This window comes from Salmo salar, chromosome ssa01 (genome assembly GCF_905237065.1).
Source record: "Salmo salar chromosome ssa01, Ssal_v3.1, whole genome shotgun sequence".
Taxonomy (NCBI): Eukaryota; Metazoa; Chordata; class Actinopteri; order Salmoniformes; family Salmonidae; genus Salmo; species Salmo salar.
In genome coordinates, this window is record NC_059442.1 from 3,470,647 (window position 1) to 3,492,225 (window position 21,579).

The 21,579-nt window shown below is 46.9% G+C and overlaps 1 protein-coding gene across 2 annotated transcripts; it reads left to right on the forward strand.

The window, feature by feature from the left end:
* The first annotated feature begins 283 nt into the window (after positions 1–283).
* Positions 284–21,266, forward strand: LOC106577206 (exonuclease 3'-5' domain-containing protein 2). Of its 2 annotated transcripts, XM_045705936.1 has the most exons (12): positions 284–532; positions 6,519–6,834; positions 6,866–7,077; positions 7,769–7,897; positions 8,038–8,165; positions 11,393–11,519; positions 11,973–12,298; positions 12,586–12,692; positions 14,988–15,123; positions 18,462–18,624; positions 18,991–19,193; positions 19,442–21,266. In XM_045705936.1, exons 2-12 carry the CDS (start codon positions 6,690–6,692, stop codon positions 19,656–19,658), a joined length of 1,893 nt encoding a protein of 630 aa, XP_045561892.1. In that variant the 5' UTR covers positions 284–532; positions 6,519–6,689; the 3' UTR covers positions 19,659–21,266. The 2 variants fall into 2 exon arrangements, with proteins under 2 accessions (XP_045561892.1, XP_045561857.1); XM_045705901.1 differs by having other exon boundaries at positions 285–532; positions 6,519–7,077.
* The last annotated feature ends 313 nt before the right edge of the window (positions 21,267–21,579 follow it).

Genomic DNA, 21,579 nt, shown 5'->3' on the forward strand with positions numbered 1-21,579 from the left:
TCTAATTAAAAACATGTAATGGCATATTTTCTACGTGTGGCTCTTTTTGATCGAATATAAGTTGAGTAATTATTAGGTTGTGTTACTGATATAATTATGATATGGTGGAGTTGTGCCTGGTCGTTAGCCAGTTCGCACAGCTACAAAGTCATAAACCCCCCATCAATTTCTACAATTTATCTTCTTAAAATGTGAAATAGAAACCTTTAACCACAGTGCTAAGCTTATGCCTAACCTTAAATGAAAACCAAAATGCCAAATGTTATTTTTCATGAATTTCTAGGATGTAGACTGTAGTCTTTGTGGTTGTGGTAACTAGTGGGATCAGGCCTGTCTGCCCTCTGATCGGCTGGAAATGGTTCAACCTGAATCTTTCCTTCTGAAGACGTTTATTTTCCTTGTTTTTGAGCGTTCCGCTACATTATCTGGATAATGTCATGGATAATGTCCATCATAATGTGTCCATCGTGATAAATGGTGCCGGAAGAAGAACTGCAACACCATTAGAAACCAGTGGACGTGAAACACCGAGGTAGGTCAATTGAAATAAGCAAGCAGCAAGTTCATGAGAAAGAAATTGCAAATGTAAGTCCAGAGAAGGACGTTTTAAAGTTGGTTAGTGATGTAGCTAGCTGGGTCACCTAGACAAGATAACGTTGTCTGTGCTAGGCAAGCTAGCTAGTCAATTAGCTTAACGTTACCAAGCTAAGCTTCACTACGAAAAAGCTTAAACAAGCAAAAACACACTCCTGTTAGTTGGTGACAAACACCGCAACATGACGAACAAACTAGTTGTTATTTTACATTTAGATTAGGTCTCTTGGCTAAGTCGTTTTATAATTGTGGAAACCACATTAGCTAATGCATTAGCTGACTGACACACTTCACTATCTAGCGACGTCAGTCATCCAGGACTCAGAGAAACAGGATTTATTTCAGTAGCTGTTCATCAAACATGTCAAGCGACCTAACTAGTTTGTGCCACCTAGCTAACTAGTTTGTGCCACCTAGCTAACTAGTTTGTGCCACCTAGCTAACTCGTTTGTGCCAGATAGTTTGTGCCAGCTAGTTTGTGCCAGCTAGCTGACTAGTTTGTGCCACCTAGCTAGCTGACTAGTTTGTGCCACCTAGCTAGCTGACTAGTTTGTGCCACCTAGCTAACTCGTTTGTGCCAGCTAGTTTGTGCCAGCTAGCTGACTAGTTTGTGCCACCTAGCTAGCTAACTAGTTTGTGCAACCTAGCTAACTAGTTTGTGCCACCTAGCTAACTAGTTTGTGCCACCTAGCTAACTCGTTTGTGCCACCTAGCTAACTCGTTTGTGCCACCTAGCTAACTCGTTTGTGCCAGCTAGTTTGTGCCAGCTAGCTGGCTAGTTTGTGCCAGCTAGCTGACTAGTTTGTGCCAGCTAGCTGACTAGTTTGTGCCAGCTAGCTGACTAGTTTGTGCCAGCTAGCTGACTAGTTTGTGCCAGCTAGCTGACTAGTTTGTGCCAGCTAGCTAACTGCTGTTTGTGCCCCAACTAAAGCTAGTTTGTGCCCCAACTAACTAGCTAGTTTGTGCCACCTAGCTAACTAGCTAGTTTGTGCCACCTAGCTAGCTAGCTAGTTTGTGCCACCTAGCTAACTGGCTAGTTTGTGCCACCTAGCTAACTAGCTAGTTTGTGCCAGCTAGCTAACTAGCTAGTTTGTGCCAGCTAGCTAACTAGCTAGTTTGTGCCAGCTAGCTAGTTTGTGCCAGCTAGCTAGTTTGTGCCAGCTAGCTAACTAGCTAGTTTGTGCCAGCTAGCTAACTAGCTAGTTTGTGCCAGCTAGCTAACTAGCTAGTTTGTGCCAGCTAGCTAACTAGCTAGTTTGTGCCACCGAGCTAGCTAGCTAGTTTGTGCCACCGAGCTAGTTTGTGCCACCGAGCTAACTAGCTAGTTTGTGCCAGTTAGCCAGCTGCACTTGTAAACAACGACAGTGAATTGCACAACGCTGTCTCCGCTGTCATATGCGGTGCTGTTTGCACTCAAGTATCGGATTCACCAAAAAAAGCGTTTATCAACAGAGGAATGAATTTCCATCATCTCTAGAAACACTAACCAGTCGCTGGGTTGAACGTGTCACTTACTATCAAATAAGCATTAATAAAAACAGATGTAGGCTGTAATTGCGGCCTGATATTCAGGGCGTTTATTCATCTCCAGGAAAACCTCACTTTATACTTTTCTATCGGTCAGTGTTTAAACTAGGGGAGGTGGGGGGCGCTCCAGTACAGTCTGGTGTTTTTACACAAGGAAGTTGGATGACAGCCACTGATAAACCCCACATCAGGGCATCTAGCCAGCCGTACACCGTGTCCTTCATCCCCCCGCCTGTCGGCCACTGGTTTCCCTCAACGAGGGTGAGGGCAGGAGAGAAGGACATTTTGTACACTAGTTTAGAGCCAGCTAGTCTGGTACACGGGGGGGACGACGACGACACCATGTACATGTTAATAACTATCATGCTAGCTAGCACACGGTGTCCTTAACTACCTAGTTAGTTAACTAACACACGGTTTTGCCCCAGCCTGCTGTGCTAGCAGGAGACCGTAGACGAGTCCTTCGCCCCCCCCCCGTCAGGCAGTGTTGTCCCGCAGTTCTGTTAACGATGTTGAGTGCAGGTGTGACCTGTATTTAAGTGTCACAAGCATGAAGCAACCAATGGGATGCCCCTTAATTAATTACAAGCTGCAGGGTGTTCCTTTCCAACGATTAGTATTGAGGTTAGTACAATCCAGGATCCTTAGGACGGTTAACCATAACCCTTACCCTAACCAAGGATGCCACATATCAAGGACCGGACCGTGGGTTTTGACCTGAGGAGATATGAAGGACCGGACCGTGGGTTTTAACCTGAGGAGATATGAAGGACCAGACCGTGGGTTTTGACCTGAGGAGATATGAAGGACCGGACCGTGGGTTTTAACCTGAGGAGATATCAAGGACCGGACCGTGGGTTTTAACCTGAGGAGATATGAAGGACCGGACCGTGGGTTTTAACCTGAGGAGATATGAAGGACCAGACTGTGGGTTTTAACCTGAGGAGATATCAAGGACCGGACCGTGGGTTTTAACCTGAGGAGATATGAAGGACCGGACCGTGGGTTTTGACCTGAGGAGATATGAAGGACCGGACCGTGGGTTTTAACCTGAGGAGATATCAAGGACCAGACCGTGGGTTTTGACCTGAGGAGATATGAAGGACCAGACTGTGGGTTTTGACCTGAGGACATATCAAGGACCGGACCGTGGGTTTTAACCTGAGGAGATATCAAGGACCGGACCGTGGGTTTTAACCTGAGGCGGCCTTCCTCATGACAGCGCTTTGCTCCAACGCACCGCTTTCCTTGAAATTGCCCTAACCTTTAACCTCAGTCTCCTAGCCTGTAACCTTAATTCTCCTATCCTAACCTGCTACATCATTTTGGTATCGAAGTGGCTTAGTGTTTCCCAGTTGGTGAAATCCAACTGTACCAGGCAGATGGAAGACAGCGTTGTGAACAGAGTGCCCCGTGGTGGGGTTATGGTATGGGCCCCATGGTGGAGGTGGGGTTATGGTATGGGCCCCATGTGGGTATGGTATGGGCCCCATGGTGGAGGTGGGTTAGGATGGGCCCCATGGTGGTGGTGGGGTTATGGTATGGGCCCCATGGTGGAGGTGGGGTTATGGTATGGGGCAGGCATAAGCTACGGACAACAAACACGATTGCGTTTAACCGACGGCAATTTGAACGCACAGAGATCCCGTGACGAGATCCTGAGGCCCATGGTCGTGCCATTCATCCTCCTCCATCACCTCATGTTTCAGCATGATAATGCACAGCCCCCATGTCAGGAGAATCTGTCCCAGCTCTTCGATGGACTGCATACTCACCAGACCTGTCACCACCCATTTGAGCATGTTTGGGATGCTCTGGATCAACGTGTACGACAGCGTGTTCCAGTTCCCGCCAATATCCAGCAACTTCACACAGCCATTGAAGAGGAGTGGGACAATATTCCACAGGCCACAATCAACAGCCTGATCAACTCAATGCGAAGGAGATGTGTCACACTGCATGAGACAAATTATGGGGGCCGGGAGCGCTGGGTGGCAACGCCGGGAGCGCTGGGTGGCATCCTAACCTTTTTAAAAAAAATACATTTTAAAATAAAAGCTAAATTAACGCTGTAGCCACATTCTCCCAAATGAACCTTGTGAACGGCTGTGTTAGTTTGAACAATAGTGAACCTAATTGATTCCAAAATGTTAAATAAACCTCAGGAGGAATGTCTGTCTTGACTTTAGAAAAAAATAATAGTTACCTGGTCTGAAAATAGTGTTTTGTTAAACTCTCTAATGCAGTTAACATTTCTGATTTCTGACATCTTTAATTGTTTATTTTTTTTCTTCAACCAAGATACAAATGCTGTCAATTTTTTTTTTTAAATAAAAGCTTTGGTGGCATCCCATAGAATCCTGGGGTCATTGACATTTTATTTATTTATTGATCATATGAAATTAATTAGTTAAACTTTAAATTAATCACAGATTAAGGATTTTAGTAATGAAATGTTGAAACTCCATCTTGTGGTTCTTTTTAGTAGATTTGAATTCAAGTGACGGTGCCCTAATCTTGCCTAATGGAAGTGCCGGCCCTGCTTTAGCACCACCATTCAAACCCTCAACCCTTTTTAACAGCCGTTGCGTATGAAATGCTCTGGACAGCCCCTCCCTCGATCAAACTGTTTTGGTCTGGGAACAAATGCTCTGACTCTGTAGTTGATGTATCCAAACTGCACTGGAGTAGAGAGAGACTCCATATCAACAAAAACAAAACAGATACTCTTTTTCATCATTCACCACATGATTCATCCGACGAGCATCAATCACTCCAGGAATATATATTTATTTATTTTTTATCTCTGCAACATCGACTTCCCACAAAGACGCCAGATATTACCCCCCCCTCCGTGAGGGGTGCCCTGTTCCGAAGAGACGCAATACACTCTGCTTCTGATCCTCAGAAGAAGAATAAAAATCTAAACGAGCCTCTAGTGATCCTCACATCCTTGACTCTACCCAGCACTCTCTCCTCCATATCTCAAATGGATTCTTCAAGATTGCTAATCCAATCAGCTGCTCCTCATTTAGCGAAACAACATACTCCTACAAGAATAAGAAAGGACATTCTCGTCGCTGTATGCTACTTTCATCTGTTTTTCTATTCTTTTGGATAATATTCCAATTGTCCTTGACTTCCCCCCGCCATTTTTATATTCACGCCCATGTCAGCTTCCACCATCTTTTTCATCCCTTCTCCTCCCGTGAGGTTTCTCCACTCCTAAACTGTTCAATGCCCCGTTTTAGATATGATGGCAGGGAGTTTTGAATTTAACACTGAGCTTCATCCGGTGTCTGTAACAGACCTGACTATCGTCTCGTCTATAATGGAAATGCCTCTGTTGACGTAAAAAAAAAATGGTGGGTGAATCCAAATAGTTTGGAGTTGGTTACTCAACGACTCCAAGCTAGGGATCTTTTCACAACTAGCCACGGGTTAACATTTAAAAAAAAGTCAAAGTCCATAATTGTTGATTTTTAAATGGCTAGTTGCGGGACAAAGCTATCAAAAGTGCAGAAAACACCTTTTTTCAAAGTGGAATTGTTTGGCAAGGGAAGTGATTTACTTATTTTGTGAGATCATGTAAAAAATGAATCTACTGCTATGCCCATTTTAATGTAACCATGAGTCGCCTTGTAGGGTAATGTTGACATGTGACTATTGCACATTGAGTCGCCTTGTAGGGTAATGTTGTCAAATGACTATTGCACATTGAGTTGTCGTGTAGGGTAATGTTGACATGTGATGTGACTATTGCACATTGAGTTGTCGTGTAGGGTAATGTTGACATGTGACTATTGCACATTGAGTTGTCGTGTAGGGTAATGTTGACGTGTGACTATTGCACATTGAGTTGTCGTGTAGGGTAATGTTGACGTGATGTGACTATTGCACATTGAATTGTCGTGTAGGGTAATGTTGACATGTGATGTGACTATTGCACATTGAATTGTCATGTAGGATAATGTTGACATGTGATGTGACTATTGCACATTGAGTTGTCGTGTAGGATAATGTTGACATGTGATGTGACTATTGCACATTGAGTTGTCGTGTAGGATAATGTTGACATGTGACTATTGCACATTGAGTTGTCGTGTAGGATAATGTTGACATGTGACTTGCACATTGAGTTGTCGTGTAGGGTAATGTTGACATGTGATGTGACTATTGCACATTGAGTTGTCGTGTAGGATAATGTTGACATGTGATGTGACTATTGCACATTGAATTGTCGTGTAGGGTAATGTTGACATGTGACTATTGCAGATTGAGTTGTCGTGTAGGGTAATGTTGACATGTGACTATTGCAGATTATTTCCTAGGGGATGATGTGTCTGCCCTGAGTGCAGGAGCAGACACTACTAACTAATAGCCTCTTCTCTTCACAGGCGCCGACTACACTGGACAGGACAAATCAAGCTGTTCCTCAATGTTGACATGATATCCCCCGTCTCTCTGAACAAACTTCAATTCGGTCTGTAAAGGTCTATCTACCTACGCCCCTCTACACACTACTCAACCAACCAGCCCTAACCAAATCTGCGCCTCTGAAATCCAAGATGGCTACTAGACAAAATGCCCTGATGGCTGCGGTGGTTACCCTGTTGGGGGCCACCTTGGGAGGCCTGTTGTTATGGCGACAACCAACCCTGAGGACACAGAAGAAGAAGAAGAAAGCAGCTTCTAGCTCAGGGTCGGATAGGGGTCAGCGCTGGTCCCGTACCAGTGGAACCAGAACCTGTGGTTGTGGAGCCAGTCGAGTCCGAGACCCAGCTAACCCCTAGTCAGAGCCTGGGCCTCCTCCTGCCTGTTTCACTGCCCCCTGCTGACCAGGTCTTGGCGGTGCAGCCTGTGATGGTGAACTCTGAGGAGGATTGGGAGCAGCTTTGGCCGTCGCTGCAAAAGGAGCTATCCGTCTACCCCGTCCTCGGGCTGGACTGCGAATGGGTAAGGGCCTGGGCGTACGAGTTCGTTTTGCATGTAAAAAAAAGATGTATGATTCCATTGGTCCTCAAGTCTTATTTCCTGATGTAGTCTCCCTCCCTCCTCTCCTTATTCCTTTCCTTCATCCTCCTCATCCTCCCTCCTCTCCTTACTCCTCTCCTTCTTCCTCCTCATCCTCCCTCCTCTCCTTCTTCCTCCTCATCCTCCCTCCTCTCCTCCCTCCTCTCCTTACTCCTCTCCTTCTTCCTCCTCATCCTCCCTCCTCTCCTTCTTCCTCCTCATCCTCCCTCCTCTCCTTACTCCTCTCCTTCTTCCTCCTCATCCTCCCTCCTCTCCTTCTTCCTCCTCATCCTCCCTCCTCTCCTTCTTCCTCCTCATCCTCCCTCCTCTCCTTCTTCCTCCTCATCCTCCCTCCTCTCCTTCTTCCTCCTCATCCTCCCTCCTCTCCTTCTTCCTCCTCATCCTCCCTCCTCTCCTTACTCCTCTCCTTCTTCCTCCTCATCCTCCCTCCTCTCCTTCTTCCTCCTCATCCTCCCTCCTCTCCTTACTCCTCTCCTTCTTCCTCCTCATCCTCCCTCCTCATCCTCCCTCCTCTCCTTCTTCCTCCTCATCCTCCCTCCTCTCCTTACTCCTCTCCTTCTTCCTCCTCATCCTCCCTCCTCTCCTCCCTCCTCTCCTTCCTCTCCCTCCCCAGGTGTCAGTGAAGGGTAAGACGTCAGCGGTCTCCCTCCTCCAGATGGCGTCCTACTCTGGCCTGTGTGTGTTGGTGAGGCTACAGCTGTTCCGAGCTAGCCAGCAGGACATTCCCCTCAGCTTGAAGGAGGTATATAGTCCTCTGTGGCTCAGTTGGTAAAGAATTATGCTTTTAACGCCAGTATAGTGGGTTCGATTCCCACTGGGGCCACCGATATTACATTTATGGGTAGATGGCATATATTCTGTTTTATATTTATTATTATATAGGTCCTCAGGGACCCCCATGTCCTGAAGGTGGGCGTGGGCTGTTATGAAGACGGGAAACGTCTGACCCGAGACTACGGCCTGGCTCTGGGGTGTACCGTGGACCTGAGATATCTTGCACTACGACAAAGGTATGGGCATGTTCTGTTATAATATCCACCCTGCACAGCCAGAAGAGGACTGGCCACCCCTCATAGCCTGGTTCCTCTCTAGGTTTCTTCCTAGGTTTTTGGCCTTTCTAGGGAGTTTTTCCTAGGGAGTTTTTCCTAGCCACCGTGCTTCTTTCACATGCTTTGCTTGCTGTTTGGGGGGTTTTAGGCTGGGTTTCTGTACAGCACTTTGAGAATATCAGCTGATGTACGAAGGGCTTTATAAATAAATTTGATTTGGCTTTGGTAGCACTAGCTTGATAGTCAAATCAGTAATATAATAATACTCTTTGACAAAATGTTCATCTTTTTTAATTTACAATCTGTAGAAACTATGAGAATATAAAGGTTTATAAATTGTAAACATTACAGCACAGTTGATAAATATATGTCAAATAGAAATTAATTTTCAGAGATAGATGGGAGGATCTGAGTGGAGCTAAAGGTCGGGATAACTAATGTAAAATATTACCGTGTCTGTGAAATGTCGAAGCCTAAGTGTTGTTCATTAGTTTACTCCAATTAGGGGAGGGGTGGTAGGGTTAGGGGACAATAATAAAGGAAAATATATATATATGGGGGATTGGAAATTATGCACACAATTACATCGATAGATTGTGGGTTCTATCTGTAATATTAAAGATGATCGACCCCCTAAAGAACAGAAACAATATATCTGTATTATTAAAGATGATCGACCCCCTAAAGGACAGAAACAAATCACTAGGTTATCTGTTTTAATCAACTGTTTACCCTCAAAGTATCTCTCTCTCTCTCTCTCTCTCTCTTTCTCTCTCTTTCTTTTTCTCTTTCTTTCAATTCAAGGGGCTTTATTGGCATGGGAAACATTTTCAAAGCAAGTGAAATAGATAATAAACCAAATTTAAAATAACCAAAAAAAAGTACAGTTAACATGGCACACTGTGGTATTTCACCCAGTAGATATGGGAGTTTATCAACGTTGGATTTGTTTTCAAGTTCTTTGTGGGGTCTGTGTAATCTGAGGGAAATATGTGTATCTAATATGGTCATACATTTGGCAGGAGGTTAGGAAGTGCAGCTCAGTTTCCACCTCCATTTTGTGTGCAGTGTTGCACATAGTCTGTCTTCTCTTGAGAGCCAGGTCTGCCTATAGGGGCCGTTCTCAATAGCAAGGCTATGCTCACTGAGTCTGTACATATTCAAAGCTTTCCTTAATTTGCCCAGGTTTGACAGAATGTGCAGAAGATCTACAGTTGAAGTCGGAAGTTTACACACACATTAAAACTCATTTTTCAACCACTCCACAAATGTCTTGTTAACAAACTATAGTTTTGGCAAGAGGTCGACCGATTATGATTTTTCAACGCCGATACCGATTAATCAGCCGAATCATATATATTTTTATTCTTTGTTTTTGTTCTTTTATATATATATATATATATTGTTTTCATATTTTTTTATTCCAATTTTTTTCCTTTTTTTTATTATTTTTTGTAATGACATTTTACATTTGACATTTAAGTAATTTAGCAGACGCTCTTATCCAGAGCGACTTACAAATTGGTGCATTCACCTTATGATATCCAGTGGAACAACCACTTTACAATAGTACATCTTTTAAGGGGGGAGGGTTAGAAGGATTACTTTATCAGAAGGATTACTTTATCAGAAGGATTACTTTATCAGAAGGATTACTTTATCAGAAGGATTACTTTATCAGAAGGATTACTTTATCAGAAGGATTACTTTATCAGAAGGATTACTTTATCAGAAGGATTACTTTATCAATGACAATTACAACAATACTGAATAAACACTTATTTTAACTTAATATAATACATCAATAAAATCAATTTATCCTCAAATAAATAATGAAACATGTTCAATTTGGTTTAAATAATGCAAAAACAAAGTGTTGGAGAAGAAAGTAAAAGTGCAATATGTGCCATGTAAAAAAGCTAACGTTTCAGTTCCTTGCTCAGAACATGAGAACATATGAAAGCTGGTGGTTCCTTTTAACATGAGTCTTCAATATTCCCAGGTAAGAAGTTTTAGGTTGTAGTTATTATAGGACTATTTCTCTCTATACCATTTGTATTTCATATACCTTTGACTATTGGATGTTCTTATAGGCACTTTAGTATTGCCAGTGTAACAGTATAGCTTTCGTCCCTCTCCTCGCTCCAACCTGGGCTCAAACCAGGAACACATCGACAACAGCCACCCTCGAAGCAGCGTTACCCATGCAGAGCAAGGGGAACAACTACTCCCAAGTCTCAGAGCGAGTGACGTTTGAAACGCTATTAGCGCGCACCCGCTAACTAGCTAGCCATTTCACATCGGTTACACCAGCCTAATCTCGGGAGTTGATAGGCTTGAAGTCATAAACAGCATTGAAGGGCTGCTGGCAAAACGTACAAAAGAGCTGTTTGAATGAATGCTTACGAGCCTGCTGCTGCCTACCACCTCTCAGTCAGACTGCTCCATCAAATCATAGACTTAATTATAATATAATAAACACACAGAAACACGAGCCTTAGGTCATTAATATGGTCGAATCCGGAAACTATCATCTCGAAAACAAAACGTTTATTTCAGTGAAATACGGAACCGTTCCGTATTTTATCTAACGGGTGGCATCCCTAAGTCTAAATATTCCTGTTACATTGCACAACCTTCAATGTAATGTCATAATTACGTAAAATTCTGGCAAATTAGTTCGCAACGAGCCAGGCGGCCCAAACTGTTGCATATACCCTGACTCTGCGTGCAATGAACGCAAGAGAAGTGACACAATTTCACCTGGTTAATATTGCCTGCTAACCTGGATTTTGTTTAGCTAAATATGCAGGTTTAAAAATACCTCCAACTGACTCAAATGATGTCAATTAGCCTACCAGAAGCTTCTAAAGCCATGACCTCATTTTCTGGGATTTTCCAAGCTGTTTAAAGGCACAGTCAATTTTAGTGTATGTAAACTTCTGACCCACTGGAATTGTGTTACAGTGAAATAATATGTCTGTAAACAATTGTTGGAAAAATGACTTGTGTCCTGCACAAAGTAGATGTCCTAACCGACTTGCCAAAACTATAGTTTGTTAACTAGAAATTTGTGGAGTGGTTGAAAAACGAGTTTTAATGACTCCAAGCTAAGTGTATGTAAACATCCGACTTCAACTGCATTTCCCAGGCTGTGTGGTTCTGAACCTGTGTGTGTTTCTGTGCAGGAAGGTGGTGTTGAACAATGGTATGAGCCTCAAGTCTCTGGCTGCCAACCTGCTCAATGTGTCTCTGGATAAATCCTTGGAGCTTCGATGCAGTAACTGGGAGGCTGACCAGCTGACCCAGGAACAGGTAAACTACACTACCTGGTGCTAATTAATACAGGATGGGATCCTGAGGCTGACCCTGGAACAGGTAAACTACACTACCTGGTGCTAATTAATACAGGATGGGATCCTGAGGCTGACCCTGGAACAGGTAAACTACACTACCTGGTGCTAATTAATACAGGATGGGATCCTGAGGCTGACCCTGGAACAGGTAAACTACACTACCTGGTGCTAATTAATACAGGATGGGATCCTGAGGCTGACCCTGGAACAGGTAAACTACACTACCTGGTGCTAATTAATACAGGATGGGATCCTGTCTTCAGTGCAGTCGGACTGCAAAGAATAACAAACTACCCATTATGTTGTGAAGATGTGTGATTACTCTGCCGTGCATTTTATTTTGCTCAGGGATCCCCCTCAAACACGTTGTCTCTGATTTAACCCCCCCACCTCGCTCTCTGATGACCCCTAGATGACTTACGCAGCCCGGGATGCCCAAGTATCCATCGCTCTGTTCTTCTACCTGCTGGGCCTCCACTCAGACACCACGCCCTCACCTGACAGTAGGAGTGGCTATACCCAGCTGGCCAATCGCTGCCAGGGCCTGGTAGACACACCCTTCAGGGAGAGGGGTGGAGGAGAGGGGGAGGATGGAGGGAAAAACCTGGATGGCGAGAGGAGACGGAAGAGTAGGAAGCTCCAGCAGTCTACTACGGAAAGCCCCGAGACTGGGGATCAGGAAGTACCAGACCCCAGAAGGAACAAGAGAAAACCGCTCGGTGTGGGCTACTCTGCCAGGTCAGTCTGTCCAGGGATCAGGGATCTCTTTCAAAGCACAAACCCATGGACCGGACGTTTTGTTACTGACCTCTGGAAATGTCCAGTTTTCAGGGTCGTAATATAGAACAATTTGCCTGACTTTCATCGTATAAAATCATCACCCACATTTTGGGGAAACATTGGCGTTAAAGACTTGAGTAGTGTGATTGTGGGCAACATTTGGATGGTTTTATCCGTTTTCCTGTGTTATGGCATCTGTCTATCAGACTAGTGACTGAGGTTCCGTTCGCTCTGCGTGTTTACAGGAAGTCCCCTCTTTATGACAACTGCTTCCTCCATGCCCCGGATGGACAACCCCTCTGTACCTGCGACAAGAAGAAGGCCCAGTGGTACCTGGATAAAGGAATCGGAGGTAGACAACCACCCTTACTGGCAGTGCCGACACTCACCGTGTTTTCATATGAATGAATAGTCAATTGGAACATTTTTTTAATTGGTGGGTTCGTACTGTAAAATGTAGTGGCTGTCCACTAACACGCTATACATCAGGTCAGGCTGTCCACTAACACGCTATACATCAGGTCAGGCTGTCCACTAAAACGCTATACATCAGGTCAGGCTGTCCAGTAACACGCTATACATCAGGTCAGGCTGTCCACTAACACGCTATACATCAGGTCAGGCTGTCCACTAACACGCTATACATCAGGTCAGGCTGTCCACTAACACGCTATACATCAGGTCAGGCTGTCCACTAACACGCTATACATCAGGTCAGGCTGTCCACTAACACGCTATACATCAGGTCAGGCTGTCCACTAACACGCTATACATCAGGTCAGGCTGTCCTCTAACACGCTATACATCAGGTCAGGCTGTCCACTAACACGCTATACATCAGGTCAGGCTGTCCACTAACACGCTATACATCAGGTCAGGCTGTCCACTAACACGCTATACATCAGGTCAGGCTGTCCACTAACACGCTATACATCAGGTCAGGCTGTCCACTAACACGCTATACATCAGGCTGTCCACTAACACGCTATACATCAGGCTGTCCACTAACACGCTATACATCAGGCTGTCCACTAACACGCTATACATCAGGCTGTCCACTAACACGCTATACATCAGGCTGTCCACTAACACGCTATACATCAGGCTGTCCACTAACACGCTATACATCAGGCTGTCCACTAACACGCTATACATCAGGCTGTCCACTAACACGCTATACATCAGGCTGTCCACTAACACGCTATACATCAGGCTGTCCACTAACACGCTATACATCAGGCTGTCCACTAACACGCTATACATCAGGCTGTCCACTAACACGCTATACATCAGGCTGTCCACTAACACGCTATACATCAGGCTGTCCACTAACACGCTATACATCAGGCTGTCCACTAACACGCTATACATCAGGCTGTCCACTAACACGCTATACATCAGGCTGTCCACTAACACGCTATACATCAGGCTGTCCACTAACACGCTATACATCAGGCTGTCCACTAACACGCTATACATCAGGCTGTCCACTAACACGCTATACATCAGGCTGTCCACTAACACGCTATACATCAGGCTGTCCACTAACACGCTATACTTCAGGCTGTCCACTAACACGCTATACATCAGGCTGTCCACTAACACGCTATACATCAGGCTGTCCACTAACACGCTATACATCAGGCTGTCCACTAACACGCTATACATCAGGCTGTCCACTAACACGCTATACATCAGGCTGTCCACTAACACGTATCCTTCAGGCTGTCCACTAACACGCTATACATCAGGCTGTCCACTAACACGCTATACATCAGGCTGTCCACTAACGCGCTATACATCAAACTGTCCACTAACAGTTTAGCGCCCCCCATCCCTGCAGGCCAGTTTAGCGCCCCCCATCCCTGCAGGCCGGTTTAGCGCCCCCCATCCCTGCAGGCCGGTTTAGCGCCCCCCATCCCTGCAGGCCGGTTTAGCGCCCCCCATCCCTGCAGGCGGTTTAGCGCCCCCCATCCCTGCAGGCCGGTTTAGCGCCCCATCCCTGCAGGGTTTAGCGCCCCCATCCCTGCAGGCCGGTTTAGCGCCCATCCCTGCAGGCGGTTTAGCGCCCCATCCCTGCAGGCCGGTTTAGCCCCCCCATCCCTGCTGGCCGGTTTAGCGCCCCCCATCCCCTGCAGGCCGGTTTAGCGCCCCCATCCCCTGCAGGCCGGTTTAGCGCCCCCATCCCTGCAGGCCGGTTTAGCGCCCCCATCCCTGCAGGCCAGTTTAGCGCCCCCCATCCCTGCAGGCCAGTTTAGCGCCCCCCATCCCTGCAGGACAGTTTAGCGCCCCCATCCCTGCAGGCCAGTTTAGCGCCCCCCATCCCTGCAGGCCAGTTTAGCGCCCCCATCCCTGCAGGACAGTTTAGCGCCCCCCATCCCTGCAGGACAGTTTAGCGCCCCCCATCCCTGCAGGCCAGTTTAGCGCCCCCATCCCTGCAGGCCAGTTTAGCGCCCCCCATCCCTGCAGGCCAGTTTAGCGCCCCCCATCCCTGCAGGCCGGTTTAGCGCCCCCATCCCTGCAGGCCAGTTTAGCGCCCCCCATCCCTGCAGGACAGTTTAGCCCCCAATCCACGCAGGCCAATTCCCACTCATGTTATCAAAGACCCAGTTCAGTTGAAGCTAACTCTTCTCCTGTCTTCCTCTAGTGTTGCAGAGTGATGAGCCCTTCATCGTGCGTCTGCTGTTTGAGCCGTCGGGACGTCCAGAATCCCAGCAGGACTACTACCTGACTGCCAAGGAGAACCTGTGTGTGGTGTGTGGCAAGAACGACTCTTATATCAGGTGAGGAGAACGACTCTTATATCAGGCGAGGAGAACGACTCTTGTATCAGGCGAGGAGAACGACTCTTGTATCAGGCGAGGAGAACGACTCTTGTATCAGGCGAGGAGAACGACTCTTGTATCAGGCGAGGAGAACGACTCTTGTATCAGGCGAGGAGAACGACTCTTGTATCAGGCGAGGAGAACGACTCTTGTATCAGGCGAGGAGAACGACTCTTGTATCAGGCGAGGAGAACGACTCTTGTATCAGGCGAGGAGAACGACTCTTGTATCAGGCGAGGAGAACGACTCTTGTATCAGGCGAGGAGAACGACTCTTGTATCAGGCGAGGAGAACGACTCTTGTATCAGGCGAGGAGAACCACTCTTGTATCAGGCGAGGAGAACGACTCTTGTATCAGGCGAGGAGAACCACTCTTGTATCAGGCGAGGAGAACCACTCTTGTATCAGGCGAGGAGAACGACTCTTGTATCAGGCGAGGAGAACGACTCTTGTATCAGGCGAGGAGAACTTGTATCAGGCGAGGACGAGTCTTGCGTCGGGCTGGCCTGATGCTACACAGTTAGCCACTGTTAGTATAACTAATAACAGGTTTGTGTTCCGATTCATCAAATCAAATGTATTATTAAAGCCCTTCTTACATCAGCTGATATCTCAAAGTGCTGTACAGAAACCCAGCCTAAAACCCCAAACAGCAAGCAATGCAGGTGTAGAAGCACGGTGGCTAGGAAAAACTCCCTAGGAAATACTCCCTAGAAAGGCCAAAAACCTAGGAAGAAACCCTTTTCTCAGTGTGTACTTGCACACTCCCCGTAGTGAATTTGTGAGGATAGGATTGGTGTAAGCATTGGCTGGAGGATTATCCACCGTTGTTAAATCCATGTGAGAAGGGTGGAGAATCGGAACTCGGCCAGAGAAGACCTTTTTCACGTTGCAGCCATGACAGTCCATCCTAGTGGGGTAGGAAGCGGACGTGAGTATTTATCTCTGTTGGTTCCCCTCTGCGTTGAAGGCCTGTAGTGTTAACTAGTTCCCCTCTGTGTTGAAGGCCTGTAGTGTTCACTAGTTCCCCTCTGCGTTGAAGGCCTGTAGTGTTAACTAGTTCCCCTCTGCGTTGAAGGCCTGTAGTGTTAACTAGTTCCCCTCTGCGTTGAAGGCCTGTAGTGTTAACTAGTTCCCCTCTGCGTTGAAGGCCTGTAGTGTTAACTAGTTCCCCTCTGTGTTGAAGGCCTGTAGTGTTAACTAGTTCCCCTCTGTGTTGAAGGCCTGTAGTGTTAACTAGTTCCCCTCTGTGTTGTAGGCCTGTAGTGTTAACTAGTTCCCCTCTGTGTTGAAGGCCAACTAGTTCCCCTCTGTGTTGAAGGCCTGTAGTGTTAACTAGTTCCCCTCTGCGTTGAAGGCCAACTAGTTCCCCTCTGCGTTGAAGGCCTGTAGTGTTAACTAGTTCCCCTCTGTGTTGAAGGCCTGTAGTGTTAACTAGTTCCCCTCTGTGTTGAAGGCCTGTAGTGTTAACTAGTTCCCCTCTGTGTTGAAGGCCAACTAGTTCCCCTCTGTGTTGAAGGCCTGTAGTGTTAACTAGTTCCCCTCTGCGTTGAAGGCCTGTAGTGTTAACTAGTTCCCCTCTGTGTTGAAGGCCTGTAGTGTTAACTAGTTCCCCTCTGTGTTGAAGGCCTGTAGTGTTAACTAGTTCCCCTCTGTGTTGAAGGCCTGTAGTGTTAACTAGTTCCCCTCTGTGTTGAAGGCCTGTAGTGTTAACTAGTTCCCCTCTGTGTTGAAGGCCTGTAGTGTTAACTAGTTCCCCTCTGTGTTGAAGGCCTGTAGTGTTAACTAGTTCCCCTCTGTGTTGAAGGCCTGTGTGTTAACTAGTTCCCCTCTGTGTTGAAGGCCTGTAGTGTTAACTAGTTCCCCTCTGTGTTGAAGGCCTGTAGTGTTAACTAGTTCCCCTCTGTGTTGAAGGCCTGTAGTGTTAACTAGTTCCCCTCTGTGTTGAAGGCCTTATGTTAACTAGTTCCCCTCTGTGTTGAAGGCCTGTAGTGTTAACTAGTTCCCCTCTGTGTTGAAGGCCTGTAGTGTTAACTAGTTCCCCTCTGCGTTGAAGGCCTGTAGTGTTAACTAGTTCCCCTCTGTGTTGAAGGCCAACTAGTTCCCCTCTGTGTTGAAGGCCTGTAGTGTTAACTAGTTCCCCTCTGCGTTGAAGGCCTGTAGTGTTAACTAGTTCCCCTCTGTGTTGAAGGCCTGTAGTGTTAACTAGTTCCCCTCTGTGTTGAAGGCCTGTAGTGTTAACTAGTTCCCCTCTGTGTTGAAGGCCTGTAGTGTTAACTAGTTCCCCTCTGTGTTGAAGGCCTGTAGTGTTAACTAGTTCCCCTCTGCGTTGAAGGCCTGTAGTGTTAACTAGTTCCCCTCTGTGTTGTAGGCCTGTAGTGTTAACTAGTTCCCCTCTGTGTTGAAGGCCTGTAGTGTTAACTAGTTCCCCTCTGTGTTGTAGGCCTGTAGTGTTAACTAGTTCCCCTCTGTGTTGAAGGCCTGTAGTGTTAACTAGTTCCCCTCTGTGTTGAAGGCCTGTAGTGTTAACTAGTTCCCCTCTGTGTTGAAGGCCTGTAGTGTTAACTAGTTCCCCTCTGCGTTGAAGGCCTGTAGTGTTAACTAGTTCCCCTCTGTGTTGAAGGCCAACTAGTTCCCCTCTGTGTTGTAGGCCTGTAGTGTTAACTAGTTCCCCTCTGTGTTGAAGGCCTGTAGTGTTAACTAGTTCCCCTCTGTGTTGAAGGCCTGTAGTGTTAACTAGTTCCCCTCTGTGTTGAAGGCCTGTAGTGTTAACTAGTTCCCCTCTGTGTTGAAGGCCAACTAGTTCCCCTCTGTGTTGAAGGCCTGTAGTGTTAACTAGTTCCCCTCTGTGTTGAAGGCCTGTAGTGTTCACTAGTTCCCCTCTGTGTTGAAGGCCAACTAGTTCCCCTCTGTGTTGTAGGCCAACTAGTTCCCCTCTGTGTTGAAGGCCTGTAGTGTTAACTAGTTCCCCTCTGCGTTGAAGGCCTGTAGTGTTAACTAGTTCCCCTCTGTGTTGAAGGCCAACTAGTTCCCCTCTGTGTTGTAGGCCTGTAGTGTTAACTAGTTCCCCTCTGTGTTGAAGGCCTGTAGTGTTAACTAGTTCCCCTCTGTGTTGAAGGCCTGTAGTGTTAACTAGTTCCCCTCTGTGTTGAAGGCCTGTAGTGTTAACTAGTTCCCCTCTGTGTTGAAGGCCAACTAGTTCCCCTCTGTGTTGAAGGCCTGTAGTGTTAACTAGTTCCCCTCTGCGTTCAAGGCCTGTAGTGTTAACTAGTTCCCATCTCGTCTTACCCCTACAGGAAGAACATCGTTCCTCACGAATACAGACGTCACTTCCCCACGGAGATGAAGGACCACAACTCCCATGACATCTTGCTGCTGTGCACTTCCTGTCACGCGGCCTCCAACGTGCACGACGGCTTCCTGAAGCAGCAGCTGGCTGATGAGCACGGCGCGCCCCAGGTAGGGCTGGGAAGTGTGTGTGTGGGTTGGGAATTGCGAGGGACCTCAGCGTAGGATATTATCGCCATACTGAGGTGCTGATACGATATGGATTCTGATTCTGTATGAATTGTGAATTTATATATATCACTATTCTATATTTATAGTCATTTTGTTGTGATTTTGATACGGGGATTTTGTTGTGATTTGATGTTTCCAACATGGCTCACCTCGTCTGCTGCAGAGGGACAAGAGAAGATGAGAAAATAACTTTTAATCAGTCAGGGAAATAAGTGGCTAAACCATATTGGCTCAGAGTATCGATATATAGTCAAAAATAATATTGCGAAACTCAACTGTATGGATTTTTTTGTTTCCTACCCCCAGGGGTGTGAGGAGGGCGTGCACCTCCTGGAGGACTCTGACCGCAGGAGGGTTCGTTCTGCAGCCCGAGCCCTGCTCACCGTAGGGGATGGGCTTCCAGGGGCCAGGAGAGATGAGCTACAGAAGATCATAAGGTGTTTCTTCAACGACACCGACGTGGAGCTGACTCCCGAGACGCTGCAGAGGGCTGCAAGCCTGGAGACGAGGTGAGGGTCTGATCTGTCTTTGCCTTGATGGTCATCATGTACTCTTAACCTGACCCCCCCCCAGTACAGCCAGACGAGCATGGACCTCCTCTCTGAGCCGGTTCCTATCTAGGTGTTTCCTCCTCGGACGTTTTATCCTGCTTCTGCTTGCTCTTTAGTATCTAGATCAGCTATCTGTCAAGCTGTTTTTATAATGAGGCATTTATGAAGAAATTGAGTTGATTTTCATTTACGCTGCCCTCTCCCAGGATCTTCAATGAGAGCTATGTTCCCCACGGGCTGAAGGTGGTGCAGGCGACCGCCGAGCAGGGCCTGAAGGGGTTAATGGAGCTCGAGGGTCGCTGGAGGCAACACTTCCTGTCTACCATGACACCTCGTTACCTTCCTCCTCTCTGGTCTGTCAGCCACAACCACAACAAGTTCCTACGCAAGTACGGAGAACACCTTCCCGTCCAGCTTAACTGACCTACAGTCACCACGCCGCGGTCTTAGCTCTGTTACTCAGGCTGGATCTCCATCAGCTGTTACAGCAGCCTCTACCCCGGGGGTCCAGCCTCTACCCCGGGGGGTCCGGCCTCTACCCCGGGGGGTCCGGCCTCTACCCCGGGGGGGTCCGGCCTCTACCCCGGGGGGGTCCGGCCTCTACCCCGGGGGGGTCCGGCCTCTACCCCGGGGGGGTCCGGCCTCTACCCCGGGGGTCCACACAGTAACCCAGAGAGCAGACTGATGCCTACAGGGGAAGGGTTGAATTCTGGGTGTGTTCAGTACCTGGCGATTCTCCTCAGTCTACTGTTGGCAGGACGAGGACATCTGTTGCTCTCACCTGATTGTGGTGCCTTACATGTTAAATGCCAGACAGAGACTGGTGCTTGTGGGCCCAGCAGGATGTATTGGACCCCTTACTGACACATTGGCACCCTGTTCTTTTATATAGTGTAGTACATTTCGACCAGGACCCCAGAAGGTGCCATTTTGAGATCCTAACTGGAGCGAAGACTTCCTTGTTGTTCTGACCGAGGTAAAAAGAATCCAGCGTCAAGAACATTACCTGGATGAAGTGGTGTAGAATTCATGATGAAATCCTATTGTGTATAAGGACCAACGAAAAAAAACACTGGTTTATGATCGTCACGATAACAGTATCCCGATACTCTGGGGTATCGTGGCAAGGAAACAAAACATGAAGCAGGCTGAATTTCCTGAGAGGAAACGGTCGTAATGTTGTCCACCGGGGAAACAGTCGTAATGTTGTCCACCGGGGAAACGGTCGTAATGTTGTCCACCGGGGAAACGGTCGTCATGTTGTCCACCGGGGAAACGGTCGTCATGTTGTCCACCGGGGAAACGGTCGTCATGTTGTCCACCGGGGAAACGGTCGTAATGTTGTCCACCGGGGAAACGGTCGTAATGTTGTCCACCGGGGAAACGGTCGTAATGTTGTCCACCGGGGAAACGGTCCTCATGTTGTCCACCGGGGAAACGGTCGTAATGTTGTCCACCGGGGAAACGGTCGTAATGTTGTCCACCGGGGAAACGGTCGTAATGTTGTCCACCGGGGAAACGGTCGTAATGTTGTCCACCGGGGAAACAGTCGTAATGTTGTCCACCAGAATCACGTTTATTTTCCTACAACAGACAATATTTTACATCCAAGTAGATTTTAATGACGGAAGAGTTCAGTCTGCTTTGTTTTGTGTTTTCCTTGTTGCCATGGAAAAACCAGCTATCGTAGTAATCACCACAGTGCTATGGTCTGGTTTCCCAGACCCACATTAAAACTTGTCCTAACCAGAAATACCATAGGAGACGAGACTTCATCTAGACCCAGGAAACAGGCTCTTATACAGTGCGTTTGGGAAAGTATTCAGACCCCTTGACTTTTTTTCCACATTTTGTTACGTTACAACCTGATTCTAACATGGATTCAATGTTTGTTGTTTTTCCCCTCATCAGTCTACACACAATAGCCCATAATGATGTTGTCGTCGGTTTAGGAAGCACCTCGCATCTCTCTGATTCATCTGAATTCAGTTTTAAACTGACTAGGTATCCCCCCCCCCTTTTCCTTTCCCATAATGACAAAGCAAAAAAAACTGTTTTTAGACATTTTTCCAGATTTGATTGAGGAAAAAAATATTGAAATATCATTTAGATAAGTATTCAGACCCTTTACTCAATACTTTTGTTTTAGCACCTTTTGGCAGCGATTACAGCCTTGAGTCTTCTTGGGTATGACGCTACAAGCTTGGTACACCTGTATTTGGGGAGTTTCTCCCGTTCTTCTTTGCAGATCCTCTCAAGCTCTCCTGCGTTGCTATGGCTGTGTGCTTAGGGTCGTTGTCCTGTTGGAAGGTGAACCTTCGCCTCAGTCTGAGGTCCTGAGCGC